At 40.0% G+C, this 21,054-nt stretch overlaps 2 protein-coding genes across 3 annotated transcripts in view; one reads left to right on the top strand and one right to left on the bottom strand.

The window, feature by feature from the left end:
• Positions 1-38: 38 nt before the first annotated feature.
• gcfc2 (GC-rich sequence DNA-binding factor 2) lies at positions 39-6,243 on the bottom strand. Its single transcript, XM_088992763.1, has 18 exons — positions 5,874-6,243; positions 5,564-5,665; positions 5,238-5,423; positions 4,877-5,146; positions 4,643-4,743; positions 3,769-3,920; positions 3,509-3,692; positions 3,283-3,406; positions 3,160-3,196; positions 2,738-2,832; positions 2,469-2,668; positions 2,249-2,393; positions 2,038-2,159; positions 1,606-1,682; positions 1,454-1,520; positions 1,200-1,346; positions 810-946; positions 39-738 (listed from the first exon to the last, which is right to left on the bottom strand). Exons 1-18 carry the CDS (start codon positions 6,196-6,198, stop codon positions 606-608), a joined length of 2,604 nt encoding a protein of 867 aa, XP_088848889.1. The 5' UTR covers positions 6,199-6,243; the 3' UTR covers positions 39-605.
• A 1,230-nt stretch (positions 6,244-7,473) lies between these two features.
• Positions 7,474-21,054, top strand: part of itsn2b (intersectin 2b) — a 28,195-nt gene continuing 14,614 nt past the window's right edge. For both annotated transcript variants that reach the window (XM_088992762.1, XM_088992761.1), the window contains exons 1-17: positions 7,474-7,767; positions 14,013-14,094; positions 14,864-14,956; positions 15,147-15,210; positions 15,293-15,450; positions 16,155-16,304; positions 16,634-16,679; positions 16,876-17,012; positions 17,774-17,837; positions 18,067-18,204; positions 18,297-18,385; positions 18,482-18,744; positions 18,876-19,025; positions 19,121-19,261; positions 19,349-19,436; positions 19,754-19,893; positions 20,809-20,966. In XM_088992762.1, coding sequence (XP_088848888.1) covers positions 14,088-14,094; positions 14,864-14,956; positions 15,147-15,210; positions 15,293-15,450; positions 16,155-16,304; positions 16,634-16,679; positions 16,876-17,012; positions 17,774-17,837; positions 18,067-18,204; positions 18,297-18,385; positions 18,482-18,744; positions 18,876-19,025; positions 19,121-19,261; positions 19,349-19,436; positions 19,754-19,893; positions 20,809-20,966 — 1,886 coding nt within the window. In that variant the 5' untranslated portion in view covers positions 7,474-7,767; positions 14,013-14,087. The remainder of the gene's footprint in view (positions 7,768-14,012; positions 14,095-14,863; positions 14,957-15,146; positions 15,211-15,292; positions 15,451-16,154; positions 16,305-16,633; positions 16,680-16,875; positions 17,013-17,773; positions 17,838-18,066; positions 18,205-18,296; positions 18,386-18,481; positions 18,745-18,875; positions 19,026-19,120; positions 19,262-19,348; positions 19,437-19,753; positions 19,894-20,808; positions 20,967-21,054) is intronic.

Here is a 21,054-nt window from a genome sequence, read left to right as displayed (position 1 = left end):
TTTGATCTTAATGCAATGTAATGGGGAAAAATTGCTTTAAGAAATATAAAATGCAACACACACACAAAACATATCCAGATTTATATAACACTTTCACAACAACTGCAGCTGTTACAAATACATTTTGCAAAGGTAAAAAAAATACTTTATTTTCTACACTATGCTAAGTTATTGACTTGGTACCGTATATGATGAAATACATTTTAACTTCAGTCTGTACTGTTTTTCTGAAAGCAGTTGAATACTTCCTTTAATAGTATTTTTAATACACAAATTTCTGTTCTTCTGAAGTACCGGTATACACAGTTTGCCACCACTGCTTATCCTGATCAAATTTGCATTTCAGTTGATAGAGTAGCTGTTTTCAATGTTATTTGTACATCATAGTGCGGCAAGGAGCCACCTTTTCTGGGAAATCAAGAGAAAAACAACATTAAAATAAAATCAATTTTATTTATAAAAATAGTCCATTCCCATATAGAAACTATGAGTTGTTTACAAAAATATTGTTGCTCTCGGTGGTGATGAGCATGACATGTTTTTGAGCACTTTGTTGTAGAATGGAAGCAGATTCAATAGGAAACCTGCCATATTTTGATGAGTGTTTATTTCGTCTCTTGATTGAGCAGCTGATGAGAGTAGACAACATCCTCATAGTGGTATTTTTCAGATATGCTCATGATGGCTTTGTGGCATCGTATTCTACTGAGAATTTGTAGCACTTCAACCACTGCAAGCCTGAAGACAGGGAACAAGTATGAATTACATAAACACATCAAAACTCATAAGCATTGTTGAACTTTCAATACCTTGTGTCTGAAGCTTCGGGAGGTTGATGTTTACAAATATTGTGAGCCTTCTGAACAAGGTGATTTTTGAAGGACTGGAGCTGAGGCAAACATTCATTCTTTTCACTGAACCAACTGGTTGGCAGGCTGTCTGCGATCTTCACAGTGACAGGAAAATACAAGTTTACAACAAAGTGTTGAACTGGAGCTCTTCCAACTCTGCCATTTAGAAAGGAACTATGGTTTTACGCACGCACACACACACACACACACACACACACACACACACACACACACACACACACACACACACACACACACACACACACACACACACACACACACACACACACACACACACACACACACACACACACACACACACACACACACACACACACACACTCTTACCCTTCTGCATGCACGAATGTCATTGTTGGGCAGTGACTGGCTGCCAAGGGTGATCATCAAGTATCGGCACAGCAGTTTGTCCAACATCAGCTCCTTCAACACAGAATTAGGGAGCAGTGGCTCCCATTTTCCCAGGTTTCCTAGCAGCTGGTACGAGCAGTCAAAAAAAACATGGATTTAAATGCCCTTGAGAACAATGAAAAAATATTCACTGGTGTCAGGCGCCGGTGATATCTAAGAGTCACCTTACATACCTTAATGGCCATCCAGAACTGTTGGTTCCTAAAGTGACTGTGAGGAGACAACCTGTCCTCCAGGAGTCTAATAAAGTAAGAGTGAAAAGTTATTTTCATAACATATTTCAATGAAAGCATGGGGAGTTAAAAAGTAAAGGAAATAAACTCACTTTTTGGGGTAGAGTGGAATGAAGACGTCTTCATCTACACAGTTCTTCAGTCGGCCAATCACTGCTTTGGTGAGCGCCTGTGGAGATGAATGCAAATAATGAATATGGCGCAAAAGAATGAGTGACAACAAAATATACAACTCACAAAAGGTGAAGGACATTCGACAAAGCTTTTAGGTGGAATTTCAGGGTAAACAAATGTTTTAATGCATATGTCCAACTCTTACAATAGTTCAATTCACAGCAGGTATTATAGATCCATAAATGGATAAACAACTCGCCTGATTGCACTGCAATTGCAAAAAAAAAAAAAAAATAGGTTACGTTAATCTGTCAAGGTTATAATGTAATTTAAGTTGATCCTGGAGTTTGATCAGAAATCTACATATTGCCAAATTGATGTCTGTTGTGGATGTTTAAAAACAAGCTTACCGTGACCGGCTTACTCTGTTCTCCTTCAAAGATCGAATAGTCGTCCCTCAGCCTGTGACAAAGCTCGGTGAGACAATCTGACTGACGTAGGGACATGGGATCCCAAATCAACTCCACAAAAGCTGAATTCAGAGTGGAGAATGCAGGTCAGCTCTTGTTCCACATCCAACAACGGCCAAAAACAGTACATGAGAACGGGTGTGTGTGATACCAGTTATTTTGGGTATGACTGTCCTTTCGATGACATTAGAGAGCATTTCTCGATCTAGATTTTCCAACTCTTCGTGACCATGGCCGTGACAAAACGTCTCCACTGCAGTGAACCACGGGAGCTTTTCAAAGTCCGCGTTGGCATCCTGACGCATAAAGACACACACCTGAATGACCCGAAATCAGCTGCACACGTCATGGCGTTTTGGGCGTATAAGCACCTTTAGAGGATTCCATCCAAGCAGCTGCTGCCTTATGATGGGGTTCAGCAACTTGGGCAAGCAGAGAGAGATATAGGCAGTGTGGTAAGAGTCAGAGTAGAAGCTTCTCCATTCCTCAAAGCGAGATAAAATCCTTTTAACGTCATGAAAGTCGTCATGAACGTCAGAAAAGACCTCCTTGGATTTCAGCATGATGGCAGCTGGAGTGAAAGCAGATGAATGTGTGTCATGGATTAAGTGGATACAAAGTCGACAGATTTTGTTCTTACCTGTCTCCTCTAAATGTTCTTCCTCCTCACTTGAAAGTGGGGCATCTTCAGGTACATCGCAGTCTTCTACAGGTGTATGAGAAGCACTTTCAACTCTGCAATATGAGAAGTACAGTAGTTTTACTCTCTATTCATTCCAGCCTGAGTGTGATGCTCAAGGCAGTGCGACGATATAAATCGTGACCCAGTGGAATCAGTCATACATATTCAACATGAACCCGTGAGAACAACTCTGGTTTTTAATTACTTTTCATTGTAGTCGTGACTAAAGTTCCTCACTTTAATGGCTCGAGGGGCATTTATAAAATTGTCATTTTATTAGGTATGTTTAACAAGAGCTGTGTAAACAATTACACACCACTGCTCCATTTCCGTGGACACGAACCAGATTTATTAATAAATTAAGATTGAAGCCAACTCACCTTTCAGTGTCAGCTCCAATGGTGGAACAGTCACTAGCTGAGATGAAACAGTAGGTCACAAAAATGTGTAAAGTGATTGTTTTATTGTGGATCATGGATGTATTGTTAATGTAGCCTACTCACAGCTGAGTTGCTGCAGATGCTGGGCGTGTTCCTGGATCTTCTGTTGTCTCTGGGTACACAGTGCCATCATCTGGCTCGAAAGTAGCGTGTGAAGCTCCAACTCCAATGAGTTGATTTCAACAATCTGTACTCAAAGAGAGCCTTGAGTCAAAAGACCAACAACTGAAATAGGACGTAAAAACATGTTCTGAGCATTTATAAATCCAACGGTCATTATGTGTCTTACCTTCTCCTGCAGACAATCCACCAAATTGTGGGCAAAAAGGGTCATCTCTCTGTAAAACTTTAGTTGTTTTTCTAATGAGATTTCTTCCAGAGATTCCACAGAGGTTTTCGCACTCTCAGCATCTCCCTCCGTCCGACTCAGCTGAGCCCGCCGCGCACTGTGTACCTCTTTCAGAGAGTCAAGTCTGCAAACAAACATGATCACTTGGAACATTTAAACCTCTTGGGCAAAGCGGGAAGTGATTTTTACCGCAAACATACTTTCCAGCTATCCTTCGTTTAACCATTGAGACGGTGACAGAGGGGAGGATCTTTGGGATCTTGAGCCCTGTTGATTTCTTGTGACTTGTCAGATGTTCATCGCGCTGGAAGCTACTGCTGCAGTAGCTGCTGGACTCACTGCCAGATGGGCTCTGAGTGCAAAACAAAGTGGGAAAAACCGTCAGGGCAACTTCAATGGCCAAAAATATTGACAATGGAATTTAAATTTCATAAAACTGTTGCAGCTTCTCAAAAGCCTCCACATTTTTACATCTTTCTTTAATCAATAGAAATATCACCGTAGTTAAACTCATTCACTGCCAGACGTGCAAAAATGTGTCCATTGCAGTGCCAGTCTTTGTCATTGTCACTCGAATTTCAGGACCCACAGAATATTGAGTTTGAGGACTACATAAACATTCAATACAACGTTAGAAACCTTACACTCTCTTCTTTCATCAGAAAAAGAGTAAGTCATATGAGTCTGGAGTTATCTGAGCTTGAAATGGGGGTGGCAGTACAAAATACAATACAATACATACTTATTGATTTATAGAGTGCTTTAACAACCGCTGAAACCCTAACAAAGGGAAATGCTGCCCCTTGTGGAAAAGAATGAACATGGCCTGAGGCCATGGCCAGTGCTTTATCAGGCACCCAAACACAAAAAAACAAAACCCGAAAAAAATTGTGAATGGCGCTCTATGTCATATTTTCAATTCCCGAATAAATTTGTGAATGGCAGTGACTGAGTTAAAAACAGAGGAAAATTATAAGAATGAAGAACATCTGGTTTTATTGCGTGCAATTTTCCGACAGTAGTCATTTTTTGACTGTGTGTTTATAAAGTGTGCGGGAGAAGTAGTAAACTGACCTGTCCACCAGCCCGTCTCTTGACTCCCTTCTCTATTTGTGTCTCCTCCCAAAGTTCCTGCTCTTCTTCGTCACTTCCGGACAGACAGTCAACACTCTCTCCTGACAAAAAACATCACTTCAATCAATCATCACAGACCTGTAAATTGCATACACTCTCTATTCCTGTGATTCTTAACTGGTAGATATTCGATTACATGTTTCTATAAATGGTCATGTTCTATTTCTTCCATACCAAGTTTCTCCGCAATCCTCTCCTTGACGCTTTTTAATCGAGGTGCGAACTCTATTCTTCTGTCATGATCATCAAGATCATCATCATCATCGTTAACTCTGTCTTTGTCCTCCTCTTCCTCCTCCTGCATTTCTTCCTTGAGGCAGTGCTCTGGGGTGTTACCCAAGGAGTTTTGACCATCTTTGTCCAGGGGGATGAACTCTTTCTGGGCTCTAATGTTACGCCGCTGCCTTTTGGCTGCTTCAATCGTCCTTGCATTGGGGATCACAACTGAACACAAAATAAATGCACAGCAACAGTTGGCATTTACTCAAGATATTGTAGCACAATATGACAGGTAAGTTATCCAACAACCACCTACCTGGCTTGACAGCAGAGAAGCTGCATTTTGAGCTGGAGGAAGAGGAAATGGCATCACTCTCATCATCATCTCCATCATCATTCAACACTTCCTCATCATCGTCATCACTTTGGTGAGAACTTTGTGGTGATGCTTGGGTGTCATCATTTTGCGTTACACAAGCATTTGTGAGGTTCCTTTCTGGTTCTGGAGACAAATGAAAGAAATGTAACGATTAGTCCATCCAGACACCACATTTTAGCAATGTTAAGACCAGTGATTTCTTTTGTGCAAGTTCATATCCCACATGTGCACCATGTCGAGGCTTGAGATGGAGAGTTACCTACCAGCATTATGGTTGTTCCTGGCAGATGGAGCTTCCTTTTTCCTCACTTGGAAAAAGACGTCTTTATCAACGGACCTTTTTAGTTTAAACTCGGGTTCTAGAGCTGAACAGAAACACGAGACACAATATTCAGTGACTACGCATATTGACAGACAGGAGTATAACGGAACACTGCTGCAAGTCATATGAGTCTACAGTTATCTGAGCTTGAAATGGGGGTGGCAGTACAAAATACAATACAATACATACTTGGCTAATTGCTAATTTGGCGACCAAATAATCTGGCGTTTTCCACATTTATGAATATTTACGTTCTTTGTCGTCAGAGAAACTGAGGACGGTGCTTGTTTTTGTCTTGGTGGCATCATTGTCTTTGCCATTTTCTTCGTCTTCTGACGTCATGGTGGCTGTGTCCACGTCTTCTCCATCACTTTCCTCCACCTTTAATGGAGCGGATTCGCGCTTTGAGCTGTACGATATCCCACGGCTGTGACCAAGTCTGGACGGTTTATAAGGCACAACTGGTGTCCCTTTCACTGACTCTGCTCCATCCGCAGTATTCCCAGTTTTTTCCTCCTCATCGCTCGATTCCCATTTTCTCTGTCGAAAATTTCGCCTTGTTTTTTTGTTGAACATGTTTGAAGCCCTCAATTGACAGGTGAGTGTCTTTCGAAGTAGAAACAAAACAGAGTACGTTGCGATGAAAATTGTTTACAACTGTCGTAAAAAGCTGCAAACTCATCATGGTGCACAACGGGTCATGTAGTCCAATTCACATATATCCTTTCAGTGTTAAAGTACACAATTTGTCGCGTACTGGTTGATGTGATACGATGATCGCATTGGCCAAATTTAATGTGTCCTATCTGCTCCGTGAGTTAGATAGGTAAGTAAACAATTCATGTTTCATTTTCGGGCTAAATCGAACCTTTACTTATTTTCTTAGATAGATAGATACTGTATTCGTTAAGTAAACTGCTTAAATGCCTAAAGCGACAATTTCTGAAGAACAAGAAGTTAAAGCCCAACCCTTCCGGGCTCCATGTTTTTAATGCACCATTTATTAAACATAATTTGGTGTTGGATATCTCAAATACGGTTGTGTTAGTGCACAAAGCACGAATAAGTGCAATATAAAAAGTTAATATGGTCAGATAAAATGTTCATGTTGTTGGCCAGTCTTATAGCATTATTGCCCATAAAAAAAAACGTATTTTAACATTTTTTGCACAAGTCGAAAAAAATTAGCACACAACAATCCAGTTCCCTCGATTCACTCATGCCTCCATTTACTCATTGTAAAATACCTGTACAGTATGATAACTCTAATGTTCTAATAGCTACAAAGATATTTAAAACATATTTTTGGCAAGCACGTTGGTATTTAGATTATGCCACTGAAAGTTAAGAATGCCTTAGGCATAATGTAATTAAGAATAGTGGTATTTTCTGCAATATTTTAATATATATTTTATTGTTGTTTTTTTATGTATTTTGTATTGTCCCTTGCACTAAATGTATTTAGTACTTTTCACCTTCATCTGAACATCTCTTTCTCCCTCTTTGCCTCCCACTCCACACACTTCACTCGCGGGATTTAACTGCCGAAGTAAATTGCGCCACATTGACACATTCAATATGGCAGATACTTCAACGTACAAATGTTTTATGCACTACATTTAAAACCAATGATTCATACCTACATTTCTATTTTACTGTAAGTTGATGGACGACATCGCCTTATGATAGTTAAAGGTAAACTGCCTGACCAAATTAATGGCAATAGAAATTTGTACATAAAGCTTTTTTTCCGGGAAATGACATTGCGGTTGTTGTTGGTCCTCCCTTGCCTTGGTTCACATTTCACCCCGTTCCCGCGTCTCTCCTCCCACCCTGTCCGGACTGGCGTGAACGTTGCGGCTGAGCAGCGCAGCCACTCGGCACCAGAAGGCGAGGCAGCCGACTTCAATGGTCGTCAGCCATGTTGTTGGTGTGACATATTCAACGAGAGCTGTCAGCAACAGGTCTTCCCGAGAAGTAGGAGCAAAGCCAAACACTTCCAACATTTCTTTCTGTCTTTCGCTTCTTGTCGGACAGTAAAAGACGTCGGAAAAGGATCCCCCGAAGCAGGATATTAACTTAGAACATTTGGAAAAGGCGGAAAGATGTGTTTTACTGACCGAGCGAGAGAGACAGCGCTTAAGGGTAAGTTGAAATGTTGTAAATTGCTATGTTAGGTGTCCGTTCTCGCTTTCAATGTGTCATGTCCCAATCCTACCATTAATGTAACAAATTAATTTTAAAAAACTCCGCCCTAAAGACGACGATTCTAACCGTGAAATGTATTGAACTCACAGAACGTGATTGGGACTGGGGGTAACTTGTGCTTTCAAGCGAAATTGCGAATTCATAGTGAAATATCTGCCCCCGATGTATATTTCACGTTACGTGTGCCTATCAGCAAAGACAGATTTGCAAGTATAATAATTGAAACTTGTTGAGCAGGTTGCAGGAACCACACTAGAGAGCAAAGGATTTTTCTGTGACTTGCATAGAGAAGATCGTGTCAGGTAAATGAATGGTTGAAGTACTGCAAGGTGTTCTTAAACAATTATTTTTGAATGTAACTTTTTTTATACACTCTTCAACTCTTAAATTATAAATAAAAAATGCAGTGAAATATAAAGTAACAAACATCTATCAAACATTGACTGCAAATACATGTATTTGGCATTTATAACACAATTCTACTGTGTTTAGACTTAAGTGATTCTTTCATCTACCACTAAAGGGGACCCTCATACGTCAAGTCGTATTCATTGCCTTATAGTGCTGTTTGGATACATTTGATTGTCTCATTGTGTGACAATTGTACTGGATATTGTCCAAAAGAAGCACAATGATGGCCACTTATAGTATCACTTAGAAGACACGCTAATGACTGCAAATGTTGCACACAACTTTTGGAGATTTGTATGGTTAACACAAAATAAACACTGGATTATAAATAAGACCAGACTTGACACTGACTGTCCATGTATGAGTAAAATAATTGTTGAAATATGTCCCATAAAATGCTGTGAATAAGACACTTAACTAAATGTAAAACAATGGGATTTTCCTCTCGTCATATATCCACCTATGTGGACAAATCAGGAAAATACAAGGAGACCAAATTGGGCCTTTGTCTGCATTGCCTTTTTTGCCCTGGCCTGCAGCAACAATTTAGCATGGTGTAAAACATTGAAATAATTTCAAAATGTGTTTTTTGTCTTGTGACATCTTTACCTATTGTACCACATGATCATAACATACTATCAAAATAGCATCTTTCCATCACATGAGTCGTACTTGTCATGCTGACTCATCTGCTGTGATGAGTTGGGCACCCTTGCTGACTGGCCATATCATTAGGTACGCTGACAGCTGCAATGTTAAAATGCTCATTTGATTCAGGTTTATTGTGTTTTCTCTGAGTATGTGAAGTCTGGATTGCTGTGGAAAGCGTCAGATTGGGGAAAATCTGCTTCAAATTCACTCTCTGAATAAGACAGAATGGGTGGTTCAAACAGCTAGAGATGCACACAAAGTTATCGACCAGAAAACGTGCAGGGAGTTACTGGCATGAGGTCAGTGTGCAGTGCTTATTTTTTAAGTGGGCATGTCTTTCAAAACTAACAAACAACAGCGATTAGCTTGTCTAACAGGTTTGAATAATTTTTGTGGCCACATTCATAACTCTTAAGCGGTTGTATGTGAAATGAGCTTGCCCCATAAAAACGAATGGAAATGCCATTGATATGCTTGAGTCTCTGATAAAGCACTAACGAAACAAGTCCAAAACAAATAAAACATGATCAAAACATTACTTAGTCATTCCTCCTTTATGTCTAGTTGATGATGATCCCCTTTAAATTTATCCAGCTGTACAGTTTATTATTAAACAATAAGGTGATTGGTATAACATCTCCAGGGTTCATTGCAGCTATTTCAGCACATGGCCAGTCCCCATTCATGCTATTTATCCAACACTTCAGTGTTTTGTATACTGTATAACGAGTGAGAGAGGCATGACCTTTTCAACAGCAACTGAAACCAAGTTGAAACATTTGGGGTTTGCCTCGCAGTGGCGAGCCGCAAGTAAAATGACAAACTGCAGTCTGTAGACGTGATAGATGGAACCACCCAATGTCTAATGGTTGATTGCCAAAAAAAAACTAAAAAAGAAGTTCTGTTCTAATGCCTGCAATGGAAAAACCTTTTTAAGTTATATTTTAACAGTGTCCTGGATGCTTCATACGTTTCCCTCCTCACTTGGTTTCAAATAATCACCTCATCAGCAAGCTCTGTAGAAGCGGGAAAATAATTGAAATCATTTGTATTAAGTATGTTGGAGCAGGGAGACATAATTTTTTGTTTTTTTTTTGGGGGGGGGGGGGGGGGAGTATAGCACTGTTCATTGCTATTTTTGACATAGCTTGTTGTAGTCAAATGACAGGTCATAACCTTTGACAGTAGCAATCCTGCAATAAAGCACTTTATGTTGACAGGCAGGCAGTCAAAACAGCCCTTTTGTTTGACATTTACTTCGAGAATACCCTCTGTGTTCCATTGGGCTCCATTTGGTGCGCTCATATTCCCTCCAGTCTACCTTTTTGTCCGTTCCAATGCTAATATGACTTTTTGGTCGCGCTCGCCTGGCATTGATGCAGCTTCAACATTTCCGGCTGATCCTGTCTGCTGTTCGTATTCACTATCCTTCCTCATACTTAAGGACATTTTGACATTTGCAATTTATGAGAAACTATCTTTGATGAAAACAGATTTTCTTTTAAGTTGTGAAAAATGAATTTCTTGAGTCTTTCAGGCCAATAGATGGTACGTATTGAGATTTGGTGAAGATAATACAGGCATGCACACAAACTGGTTGTCCACCCCGCCCCCAAGACACTATTTCGAATACCCTTCGGTGGCGTATATGATATAATACCTCGGTCATGACTCAGCTGTATATATTCAACTTATGATTTAAAGGACAACCGACGTCGCCGGACAAGTTGTGTCCATAATTTGTAAAATGGCTTCAAATGACTTCTACTGGGCGTATTTTAATAAGATTCCACCGCATATCGCTATATTTTACGTTTTAAGACTCGCGCTGAACATTCAGGAAGTCTTGTTTTTGAGTTGGTGACGAGTCCTCACGTGACGTCAGAAAAGGACCGCCCTGCACCGTAAAAAAGACGCATTGTAGCGGTCCTTCCATCACGTCAATGTATTTTGCTGTACTGTTTTTTTTGAAAACCTTATTTTACATCCAAAAGCCGCCAGCAGAGGGAATCCAAGCTCCATTGAAGAATTTATCAGCCTGTGGAAACGGGCTGATACATTCCTCACAGCTCGGTGGTCATTTTATTACCTCTTTTTGGGTGAGACCCCCCTGCCCGTTTGCCTCAAAATGACACGGAATAAATTATTTAATTGATTGCAAGCATGTATGCTTTCCTATTCAGAACTATTTGAATCATATTCATAACTGGATGTGTAACAAGAAAGCATATTATCCGAATCTGAAGCCATTGTTTTTTTTCTGCAGCAATGCAAGACGTCTTGGGAAGACGTCACGAACTGGGGGCGGGACTTTCTGAAAATGCCCAATTCGCAGCTCAATTTTTTGCAGATTTTGGACACTAAGTCATTTTTATTGGTGCTTTGCATTTGAATAAAAATACCATACTGCGTGTTTTGGATATTTTAGATGCTATAAAATGTTTTTCTGATGTCAGTTAAAAAACAAAAAAGTGACGCCGGTTGCCCTTTAAGCGTTTAAATCACTGATGCTATCAGTGCTGTCCAAAGGTTTGACTGCGCAGCAGGTTTGGCTAGTTTTACATTTGTTTTAAATTTACAGGGAAATGTTTATTTTGCGCCTGCTTGCTCGTGTTTGTGTATGTATGCATGTGCAATTAAAGTCAATTGTGGGACGTCGGTTGGTTAAAAATCGGTGGGTACCCCTGTCATGGACCATTTGAAATGATGTACAGTAAAGTCTCGTTATATCGATATCGGATATATCGATAGTCCCGGTTATATCGATACTATTTCTATGCACGCACGGAGAAAATTACATGCAAACAGGGTCGGATATATCGATAGTCCCGGTTATATCGATATTTTTTCGGACTCCCTTGAATATCGATATAACAAGACTTTACTGTACTTATAAATGTGTAATTTTATTAAATGAACTGTACATGAGGTAGCAGTAGGTTGCCTTTTTGTAGGTTATACTTTTATATTTAACTCACTCACTGCCAGACGATGTGCAAACGTGTGTCCACTCCAGTGCCAGGGTTTTCGTCATTTTCACTCAAATTGCAGGACCCACAGAATATTAAATTTTAGGACTACATCAACATTCAATACAGCATTAGAAACCTTAGACTCTCTTTTTTCATCAGAAAAAAAGAGTTAATTCCTCAGTTATATGGGTGTGGAGGTATCTGAGCTTGAAATGGGGTTGGAGGTGCAAGACACAATACAATACATATTGATTTTTTTGGAAGCTATAACAATGAGCTCACATGGATGAAAGGCAAATGCTGCTGCCTCGCGGAAGGGAAAAACATTGCCAGAGGTCTGACCAGCGCTGTATTGGCACCCCGCACAAAAACCAAACTGAACACATTCGGGAATGGCATTTACATCACATTTTTCAATTGCCGAATACATTCGTGAATGGCAGCGAATGAGATAATTGACCGGTAAATAAATTAAAATGTGTATTTAATTGATACATCCAACATAAAACAACATTAAGGATGTTATCTATGAAATACGAATGATTGTGTGATTGCATTGCTTGACTGACATGGTTATTTATATTCCCGGGGCGATCACAACAAGCTTGAAACCATAGAGGAGAAAGCCTGTAACTGAGACCTGAGAGGACCTGACGCAAAAGAAGAGACAGTGCAAAGGGAGAACGACAGATGGCAGGCAGTAGATTTGTCCCGCTTTGCTCTTCTATCCTTGTGAGCACACGATTGAACACAAATCAGTCCAAATACACTCTCTCTCTTTTCTGCTTTTGTATTTTTCCAAACTATGCTACAACTATCTGTAAATGTACCTCCTAAAATAGCTCATAAGGCATTTTTCTTATGCTGTCTTATTTTGAACTCTTTCTCCCTGGATTGCTGTGTCACATCCAAGCTGTGCCGCTGCCAAAGTCCATGAGCGCTTCGTCTCAGCTGACTTGTGATGATGAAATGCTTGTTTCTGATTAAACTCAACTAATTTTATCCGTGTGTCCTCTTTGACAAATATTCTCATTGATCCAGGTCATTTATTTCCCAGGCCATTGAATCGATTGCCACTGGACTGCTCCGGTTGTCTTAGAACTTCAGTCTTAAGAGTCTCCCGCAACCAGATCATATCAGTCCACTTGCAAACTATTCCAAGCCCTGAAAAATGAAACCAAGCCTGCTATAGTAATACATGATTTATCCCTTATTGTACATCATTATGAATTTTTTTTAGATACTGTATTTGTATCCATTTATGAATTCCTGTGTTGTAATTACCCCAATTCTAACATAATTTACACGCTTTTAAAACTTCATCGTACATGGGATTATTTAGTTTTTCAGGTTATAACTTTGTCAATTTCATTTAGTGACACTACTCATAACTAATAACACGCATAGTTCATGAAATTATTTTAAGTTTCGTAGTTAACGCCAACTGGGTATGACAACAAACAGCGTGAAGTGACTATCAATTCAACAAATGCTTTTTGTGAAGTGAGATGGGTTCAGTTTGCTCCCAACATCTCAACTTTTTATTTGCAAGTCACACCAATGATAAAAAAAAATCAAGGCATGTGACAACTTGTAACTCGGAAAACTGATACGTTGGATCGCTTTTAAGTCATGGTACCTTTGTACATTAAAACCTCCACAGAATCAATTTTGGATGCTGCTCAAACGTGTTCAGATTAAAAAAAAATATTTTGCTAGACTCGAGCTGCCACTATTATACATCATTTATTAAGTCTAAAAGTCGTCCTTTAATATTTTTAACCAATTACATACATGACAAGATTTGTATCTCTTACATTAGAGCACATTTTTCCAAAGTGATATTGAAAAATCAGTACCAAAGGGAGCATACACCAGCCGATACAATGACTGTAAATGCAATGTCTTTAGCACCAATAAAGAGTGACTGTGAATAATTTTGGAGTCTTTCCCAGTATGTTTTAAAAGGGTTGGGAGGCGGCCTGAGTTGCCCAGCATGAGGGGAACAGGAGAAGCCCTGTTAGACTGTGCTGACTGACCAAAATCTGCCTACTGTTTCCTGCCTGCCTCGTTTGCTCCATGGCTGCCGTGCTGGGCTGTCCTCATAGCAGTGCTAACCTGACGGTGTTGCCCCTGTGTGTTTTGCAGATGGCAAAAAGCAGTAGCTGAGGACACCATTGGGAGTTGGGAGAGCTCAGTACTCAGTACTCAGTACCAGCAAATATGAATGGTAAGATGGCTGCTTGTTTTATGAGTGCTCCACGTGCATGTATGCATGTCTGAATACTCATCTTTGTCAGTGATATGATAACTCTTGTGTACAAATGGACCTTAAAACCAACTTAATTATAACATGTTGCTGTATTTAAATGTTATATTAATTTATTTGCTCATAGTTGCGGATGGAAAAAGCAAAGAACTGTGACAGTTATTAGTCATTAACATGAAATCTGTTTCTTTGGTTGCTTAACACTTACGAAATTAAGGTAGTGTCAAGTTTCTTTGTTTTTTATGTGCCATCTCCCTTTGGTGCCAAGTGCTTGTTTGCTTTTCTCAGGTGAATGTTTTGCTTCCTGGTAATGATCACCTGTTTCATTTATTTAAAGCAGACTTCCTGTTAAAGTAATTAGTGTGACGGTTAATTCAGAAACAAGTGAAAACAGTGTGATTAACTTCAAAGACAAAAACATACACTGGCCACGCAGCAATACGGTCATTACATCTTCAGGAAATGGAAGAACATATTCTTTTTGTTGTCCTTATTATACAGGCTCCACTTATTCTTAGCTAATTGTAGTAGGTTAACTCTCTCTCTCTCTCTCTCTCTCTCTCTCTCTCTCTCTCTCTCTCTCTCTCTCTCTCTCTCTCTCTCTCTCTCTCTCTCTCTCTCTCTCTCTCTCTCTCTCTCTCTCTCTCTCTCTCTCTGTCTCTCTGTATTTTTTATATTTTTGTCTGCCTAGTAATGCCTGTTATCTTTTCTCATTTTTAATACATTACAGGTGGTAGAAATATGTGGGCTGTCACTCCAGAGGAGAGGAACAAGCATGACCAGCAGTTTGATACCCTCGCCCCTTTAATGGGTTATGTTTCAGGTGGATCCTTACATTCAGAATCAGAATCAGAATCAGAATACCTTTATTCGTCCCGCAATGGGGAAATTTGCAATTCACTGTTGTTTCTTCACTATGCACTTCAGCAATATTAGTTTTGTTTTGTTCTTCAGTGAAACCAGAATCCCTCTTAATGTTCTTGTTTTTCCCTCTTCCATCTTCCTTCCTGTAGGTGAGCAGGCAAGGAAGTTTTTCCTTCAATCGGGGCTACCTGCTTCAGTGCTGGCTGAGATATGGTAAGAAATATTTGTAGAACAACTAATCACCCCTTAATCCGTCCCTCAACAATTCAGTGACAAATTTGTTGCTCGATATCAGGGCTCTTGCTGACATGAACAAAGATGGGAAGATGGACAGGTTGGAGTTCTCCATTGCGATGAAGCTCGTAAAGCTGAAACTCCAGGGAACGCCTCTTCCTGCAGCACTGCCAATCATCATGAAGCAGCCTCCTGTGCCTGTTCCCAATTTAGGCTATGGTACTGTCTGTGTGTTACACTTTAACTGTGAACCAATGCCTTTTTCCGCTGCATGTGACCTATTCGGCTCAACATCACTCCACTCATGATGAATACATAAGTGTATGCCAAAGAAGGTGCAGCTGATCAACTGTGGGCCTGCCGAGCCTGTATCGTATCATATTGTTCCTTATGTATTGAATAGTTCTCATTCAATTTTGTAACTTTTAAGAATATTGAATTCTCAAAAAATAAATACACAGGCTAATGTGCTGCATTATTATCGGCAATATACACACTTTGCTGCAGCAGCCCATTTTGCCCTTTCATCACTTTGCTGCTGTGAAATGTAAATTTCTCCACTGTGAGACTAATAAAAGGCAAATCCAATCCAAATCCAATCCAATCCAATTTTACCATTGACTTCAGTGTCCTCTAAAATAGAGGTAGTCTAGAGTGGCCACATGCCGAGAAGCAAACATTAGTCATGTTGCTTTCTGTTTTGGTTGTTAGTCACTGTATCCTGACATGAATGATTAGCACCAACACACGCAACTGAGGACAGTGGATTATTTTATCACAATACAATACATATGTATTTATGTAGTGCTTTAACAACAGCTGAAGCTGTAACAAAGCTAAAAGAATTGACCGTGGCCTTTGGTCAATTGGTGTCAAGCCTGCTGGCTACCGTTTAATGAGCTTGTCATGTGTTTATGCCTTAGGGATGATACCTAACATGTCCCTGATGTCTGGCACCCTTCCCATGTTTTCACCTGCATCCATGGCAACTCCAGGACCTACCTCATTGTCATCAATGACCGGCCACAATCTAGGGCTTCTCCAGCCAATGGCTGTTGGCACCTTGGCCACTGGTACACATTACTGTATTTGTGTGGGTGTGACTGTGGGCATGCGTAGGTGGGTGGGTAGGTGGGTTGTGTTTTGACATAAATTATCATGGTAATGCTACTAATATAATATACAACATCATATTTGATGTGATTCACTTTTATCTCTGCCCGCACCTTTTCCAAACCCTGCACCCAATAGAAACCACTACACTATTTGAACAAAAAGATCATACTTTAGCGCTGAATCTTATTTTGGACAAAGATGTGTACGGGTGTCGTAATACCATTTTCCATATCGCATCCGACCATCTTGTTGCTGATCCATCAAATTTATGTTGCTATGTTTTCAGGTCTTCCGCTATCTGGATCTTCCTTTGGTTCTCCACTTGCAGCCAGGTAGCACACAAACTCTGACATTTGAATGCATTAAGCAACCGACCTTCACATTGAAGTCTCTTTATTAGTGGGGTGTTTGTAAATTATATAATAGACCTCATTGATTATTTATCCATCTGAAGACTGGGATGACTAGGCTTCACTAAACAGTATTGAATTTTTTAGCCTGCATTTTTATGTATATTTTTTGCTGCAGCGCCACTTTGCCACTGCCCTCAATGACTGCCCAAATGGCAACCGGCCTCGGGGAGTGGGCTGTGCCACATGCCTCCAGACTCAAATATCGACAGCAGTTCAACATCTTGGACAAGCAGATGACTGGATACCTCACTGGTAATGTGTGCGTGCGTGTGTGTATTTGCACAGTAAACTTAGGTCAGACAAAATCAAACTATGTGTGCCATGCAGGCGTGGATGTTCATGAACAACGGATGATTTCATAAATGTTCCCTTCCTCTTTTCCTTTTTTGTCAATTGAATTGCGTCAGGCCTTGGCTCACTTTGAAACGGTGTACATGTGTGCGTACGTGTGCATATGTTGGACCGGTTTTTCTGAAATAGCTGTAGTGAGACACAATGAACACACACCCACGCAAGCCCAACTTGCAGGGTGGTCATCATTACTGGGTTTTAAAGTGAGTCCCAACATATCCAATAAAGTAAATGCATGTCCAAAGGGGGTTGTCCCGACCTTACAAATTTGGGGAAGCTAGTTTTATTTAGATTGTTAAAACATAGAATATCCAGAAAATCCAATCAACCATGATTTTCAAATGTTACTTTGCTTTTTCACAGTTTTGTGTAAACAAAAAAAATATTTGTGCCTTTATACATATATATCTATTGCATACTGCCATTCTCTGAGATGGCATGTATATTTTGTTTTTACTAAAGTAATCTCAGCATGAGGCTGCCCATCTCAGCTAAAATTACATCTATCCTTAGTTGAACAAGTCTTGCAGTTCTACCCCTCAAATTAAATCAATAATAAATGTAATCAATCTTCAGTTCAAAACAAAAATTAGTCAAAAGGGATGGATATTGTTTGGCTGTGTTTATGAAAAACAAAGTAAGAAACTTCCTTGTATGTATAGGTCAGCAGGTGAGAGGGGCTATGGCAACCACGATGCTCAGTCAGACTCAGCTTGCTTCCATCTGGTAAGGACAATTGTTTATAAATGTTGCATATACCTGTACTTTACTTTAATAAATAGCGATCATCGTATTGGGCCTTGTTCGCTCTACATAGATAAATTGTAGTTGATCTATTTTTGTATGTATGTTGTGTTTCTGTACTTTATATATGCATGCCATGTGCAAATGAATACATGTACAATATATGTATGTCTGTAAGTGTAGATACATAAGTTATTTTACTTTTCTTCAGGAATTTGGCTGATGTGGACAAGGACGGCAAGCTGTCAGCTGAAGAGTTCATTCTGGCCATGCATTTAGTGGATGTGGCTAAGAGTGGGCAACCACTGCCACGAACCCTGCCAACTGACCTGGTGCCACCCACAAATAGGTACATATATAATATAAGCTGAATGTAGAGTACACAATTACATCAAAATGTGAGATTATGTGATGTCTGAATTATATCAATGTTTCTTCCAGGGGTGTTGTTAATGGATCCAGTGTTTCTAACTATGCAGCCCTTCAAGATAATTTCGATGTCGAATTACTACAGAAAACCAGAAGCAACGGTTAGTTTTTATTTTTTTTCATTTTTTTCCCCTTTTTAATTATGAGAGAAGTGTCTTTGTTCTTCAACCCCTCATCAAATTTACCATTTCATTTAGTATCATTTGAGGACAAATTCAAAGCCAACATAGAACGTGGTAATGCGGAGATTGAGAAGAGACGATTGGAATTGCTCGAAGCCGAGAAGAAAGAGCAGGAAAGGCAAGCTCACAAAGCAAGAGAAGAGCAAGAGCGGCGGGAGAAGGAAGCTCGCGAAGCAGAGGAGAGAATGCGGAAAGAGGAAGAGAAGCGACAGGAGCGCCAACGAGAGCTGGAGAGGCAGAGAGAGGAAGAACGTCAGAGAGAAATTGAAAGAAAAGAGGTCAGACTGTGTTGCAGATCTCTCAATAAACCCATGACGCATCAAAAGTGATTTTTGGCAAATGTGTTTTCCTTCACTCAATATTATTCCTTTTGTGTCATTGTGCTCTATTGTGTGGGGGTTCACCTCAGGCTGCACAACGCGAACTTGAGCGACAAAGGAAGGAGGAATGGGAAAGGAGGAAAAGAGGAGAGCTCCAAATAAAGAGGCAGCAGGAACAGGATGATATTATCCAGCTCAAAGCTAAGAAAAGGAGTCTGGAGATGGAGTTGGAAGTTGTGGTTAGTGGCGAAAAGTTACTTAGGCGGGTGAATTGAAAAAGTATTGTCAATTGTGGTGAAGGTGTCAGGTCATTTTCTGTGTCTTCACACTTCAGGGTAACAAACAGCGTCAGATTTCTGACTGTTTGCATGACATTCAAAACAAGAAGAAGCTTCCCAAGACTGAGCTGGACCTTATCAATCAGAAGAAAGATGCACGCCAGCTAGACATAAAAAACATTCAGAAACAGATTGAGGTGAGTGTTTGTTTTGTTTCAAACGGTTTGTGATTACTGTTGCCTTTAGTGAACACAGCCAAACTATTTGCATTGATTCTTTGACAGGAGTTCCAGAGGAAATTGTCTCAGTTGACTCCAGAACAAAAGAGGCTGACAGAGACACTTCAAAGCATGGCAGTGAATAACATGTCTGGTTGGTGTTGATGGGGCACTGCTTTGCACTGCTTGATTTTTATATCCACTTTTACTTTCTTTGCAAACGGATGCAAAAGATGCCATCAGAACAAAACAAAAAATAACACAATAGTTAAGCCAATGCAGTGAATATGCATTTTGAAAAAAAATATGCAAATTTGCATACATAGTTGCCTCTTGAAAGTATTCAAAGCAGATTTGACATTACTCTGGTATTGTGCTGTGAGATAAAAATCAATTTACAACATTAACATTTTGTCGCTACAATATTTTGGCATCGTCGTGTCTTAATGCTGTCTCTGATTGCGTTTCTAGTGTCCACCATCTCCAACCTGAAACTCAGTGTTACACAGAAGAGGGGTACATGCACAAAGCTGAAAGATCAGCTGGAGGCCCTCTCGAGAGAAACTGCTGCCAAACTGGTAGAGCTGGACCAGTATAACAAAAGCATGCAGGTAGATTAACAGCAACGGCACCGCAACTTGACATCATAAGTAAAAACCAGGCAGTCACAGTGACTCACTCTGATTGTATATATGGGTCACGCCATGTCACGCTTAACTAATGTAATTGCTCATGTAGTGGCCCTCACGATGACCATTAAATTGGTGTAAAACATGAAAATTGCTCTTCTTTTTTTACTTGAAATGTTTGCTTTTTTATGTCCACATACGTGGACGCTAGTACAAGCTAGGTACAAGCAAGAGCTGTGTGTGGAGTGTCTGGAGTATTGCCAATTTAGCAAAATGTTCACTATATTTTGCAGCATTCCAGATTCCTCCACCTAATCGGAGCAACATTCTTATTTCCTACAAAATGCAAAGCCAGGAAGAATTGGTCTGAAAATAAATGTTTGCACATCTCCAGTTTCATATACAGTACTGTACATATATGGTGTATTTAAGTCACCACTATCTATAATATTATCTTTCCAAATTATCTGTGTACCAATATTCGGAAATTTTGACTCTGAATGGCTAATTCAAGTTGACAATTGGTGCACAAAATTAATGTTAATATTGCATGCCTCACATATTGCTAACTTCAAAAAAAAATATTATATACTGGCCTCCTGTTGCACATCTTTCTCATAACTTTGCAGCACGCGGGTGCTAACGATGCGTTTCTTCAGGCGGTCGTCTCACTGCTACGCTGCCTCCGTAATCTCTTCTATCTGGTTATGGTTTTCATTCTACTCGTTCTCAACTTTAAATATCTTTTAGTGGCTACTGTCATTGGCTGTTACACTTTCTTTTGTAAATTTCCACTTCGCCCCGTCTTTTAACACTCATGTATTTGTGCCTATTTTGTTCAGCCTCAAATTCACTTGTGTCAGTTGAGTCACGTCACCCCGTTTTCATGTACATTAGGAACTAAAGGAGAGCCAGCAAAAGCAGCAGGCAGCGCTTGAGAACCTGCGAAGCATCAAAGAGAACAAAAGGCAAGAGCTGATTCTGAGAAAACAGGAGCATGAGGAGAGGAGGAAGCTGGAAGAAGAAAGAAGACGCCAGGAAGAGGAAGCTCAAAGGTCCTTGACACAATTACTGTATACTACACAAGTGAAATATCATCAAACCAAATGTATGATTCTCACATTCGTTTTTTCATTTGCTTCA

Source organism: Hippocampus bargibanti, linkage group LG03, assembly GCF_051943395.1.
Source record: "Hippocampus bargibanti isolate YZ-2025 linkage group LG03, ASM5194339v1, whole genome shotgun sequence".
Taxonomy (NCBI): Eukaryota; Metazoa; Chordata; class Actinopteri; order Syngnathiformes; family Syngnathidae; genus Hippocampus; species Hippocampus bargibanti.
The sequence above is the reverse complement of the archived record's forward strand: the minus strand, read 5'-3'. Positions and strand labels throughout refer to the sequence as shown.

Excerpts from the sequence above, each read along its gene's own strand:
- gcfc2 (XM_088992763.1), bottom strand. The coding sequence starts at position 6,198 with ATGTTCAACAAAAAAACAAGGCGAAATTTTCGACAGAGAAAATGGGAA. Across the intron at positions 2,833-3,159 it reads ATTGGAGCTGACACTGAAAG|AGTTGAAAGTGCTTCTCATA; the intron begins GTGAGTTGGCTT and ends CTCATATTGCAG. Across the intron at positions 1,683-2,037 it reads AACAGAGTAAGCCGGTCACG|GCGCTCACCAAAGCAGTGAT; the intron begins GTAAGCTTGTTT and ends TCATCTCCACAG.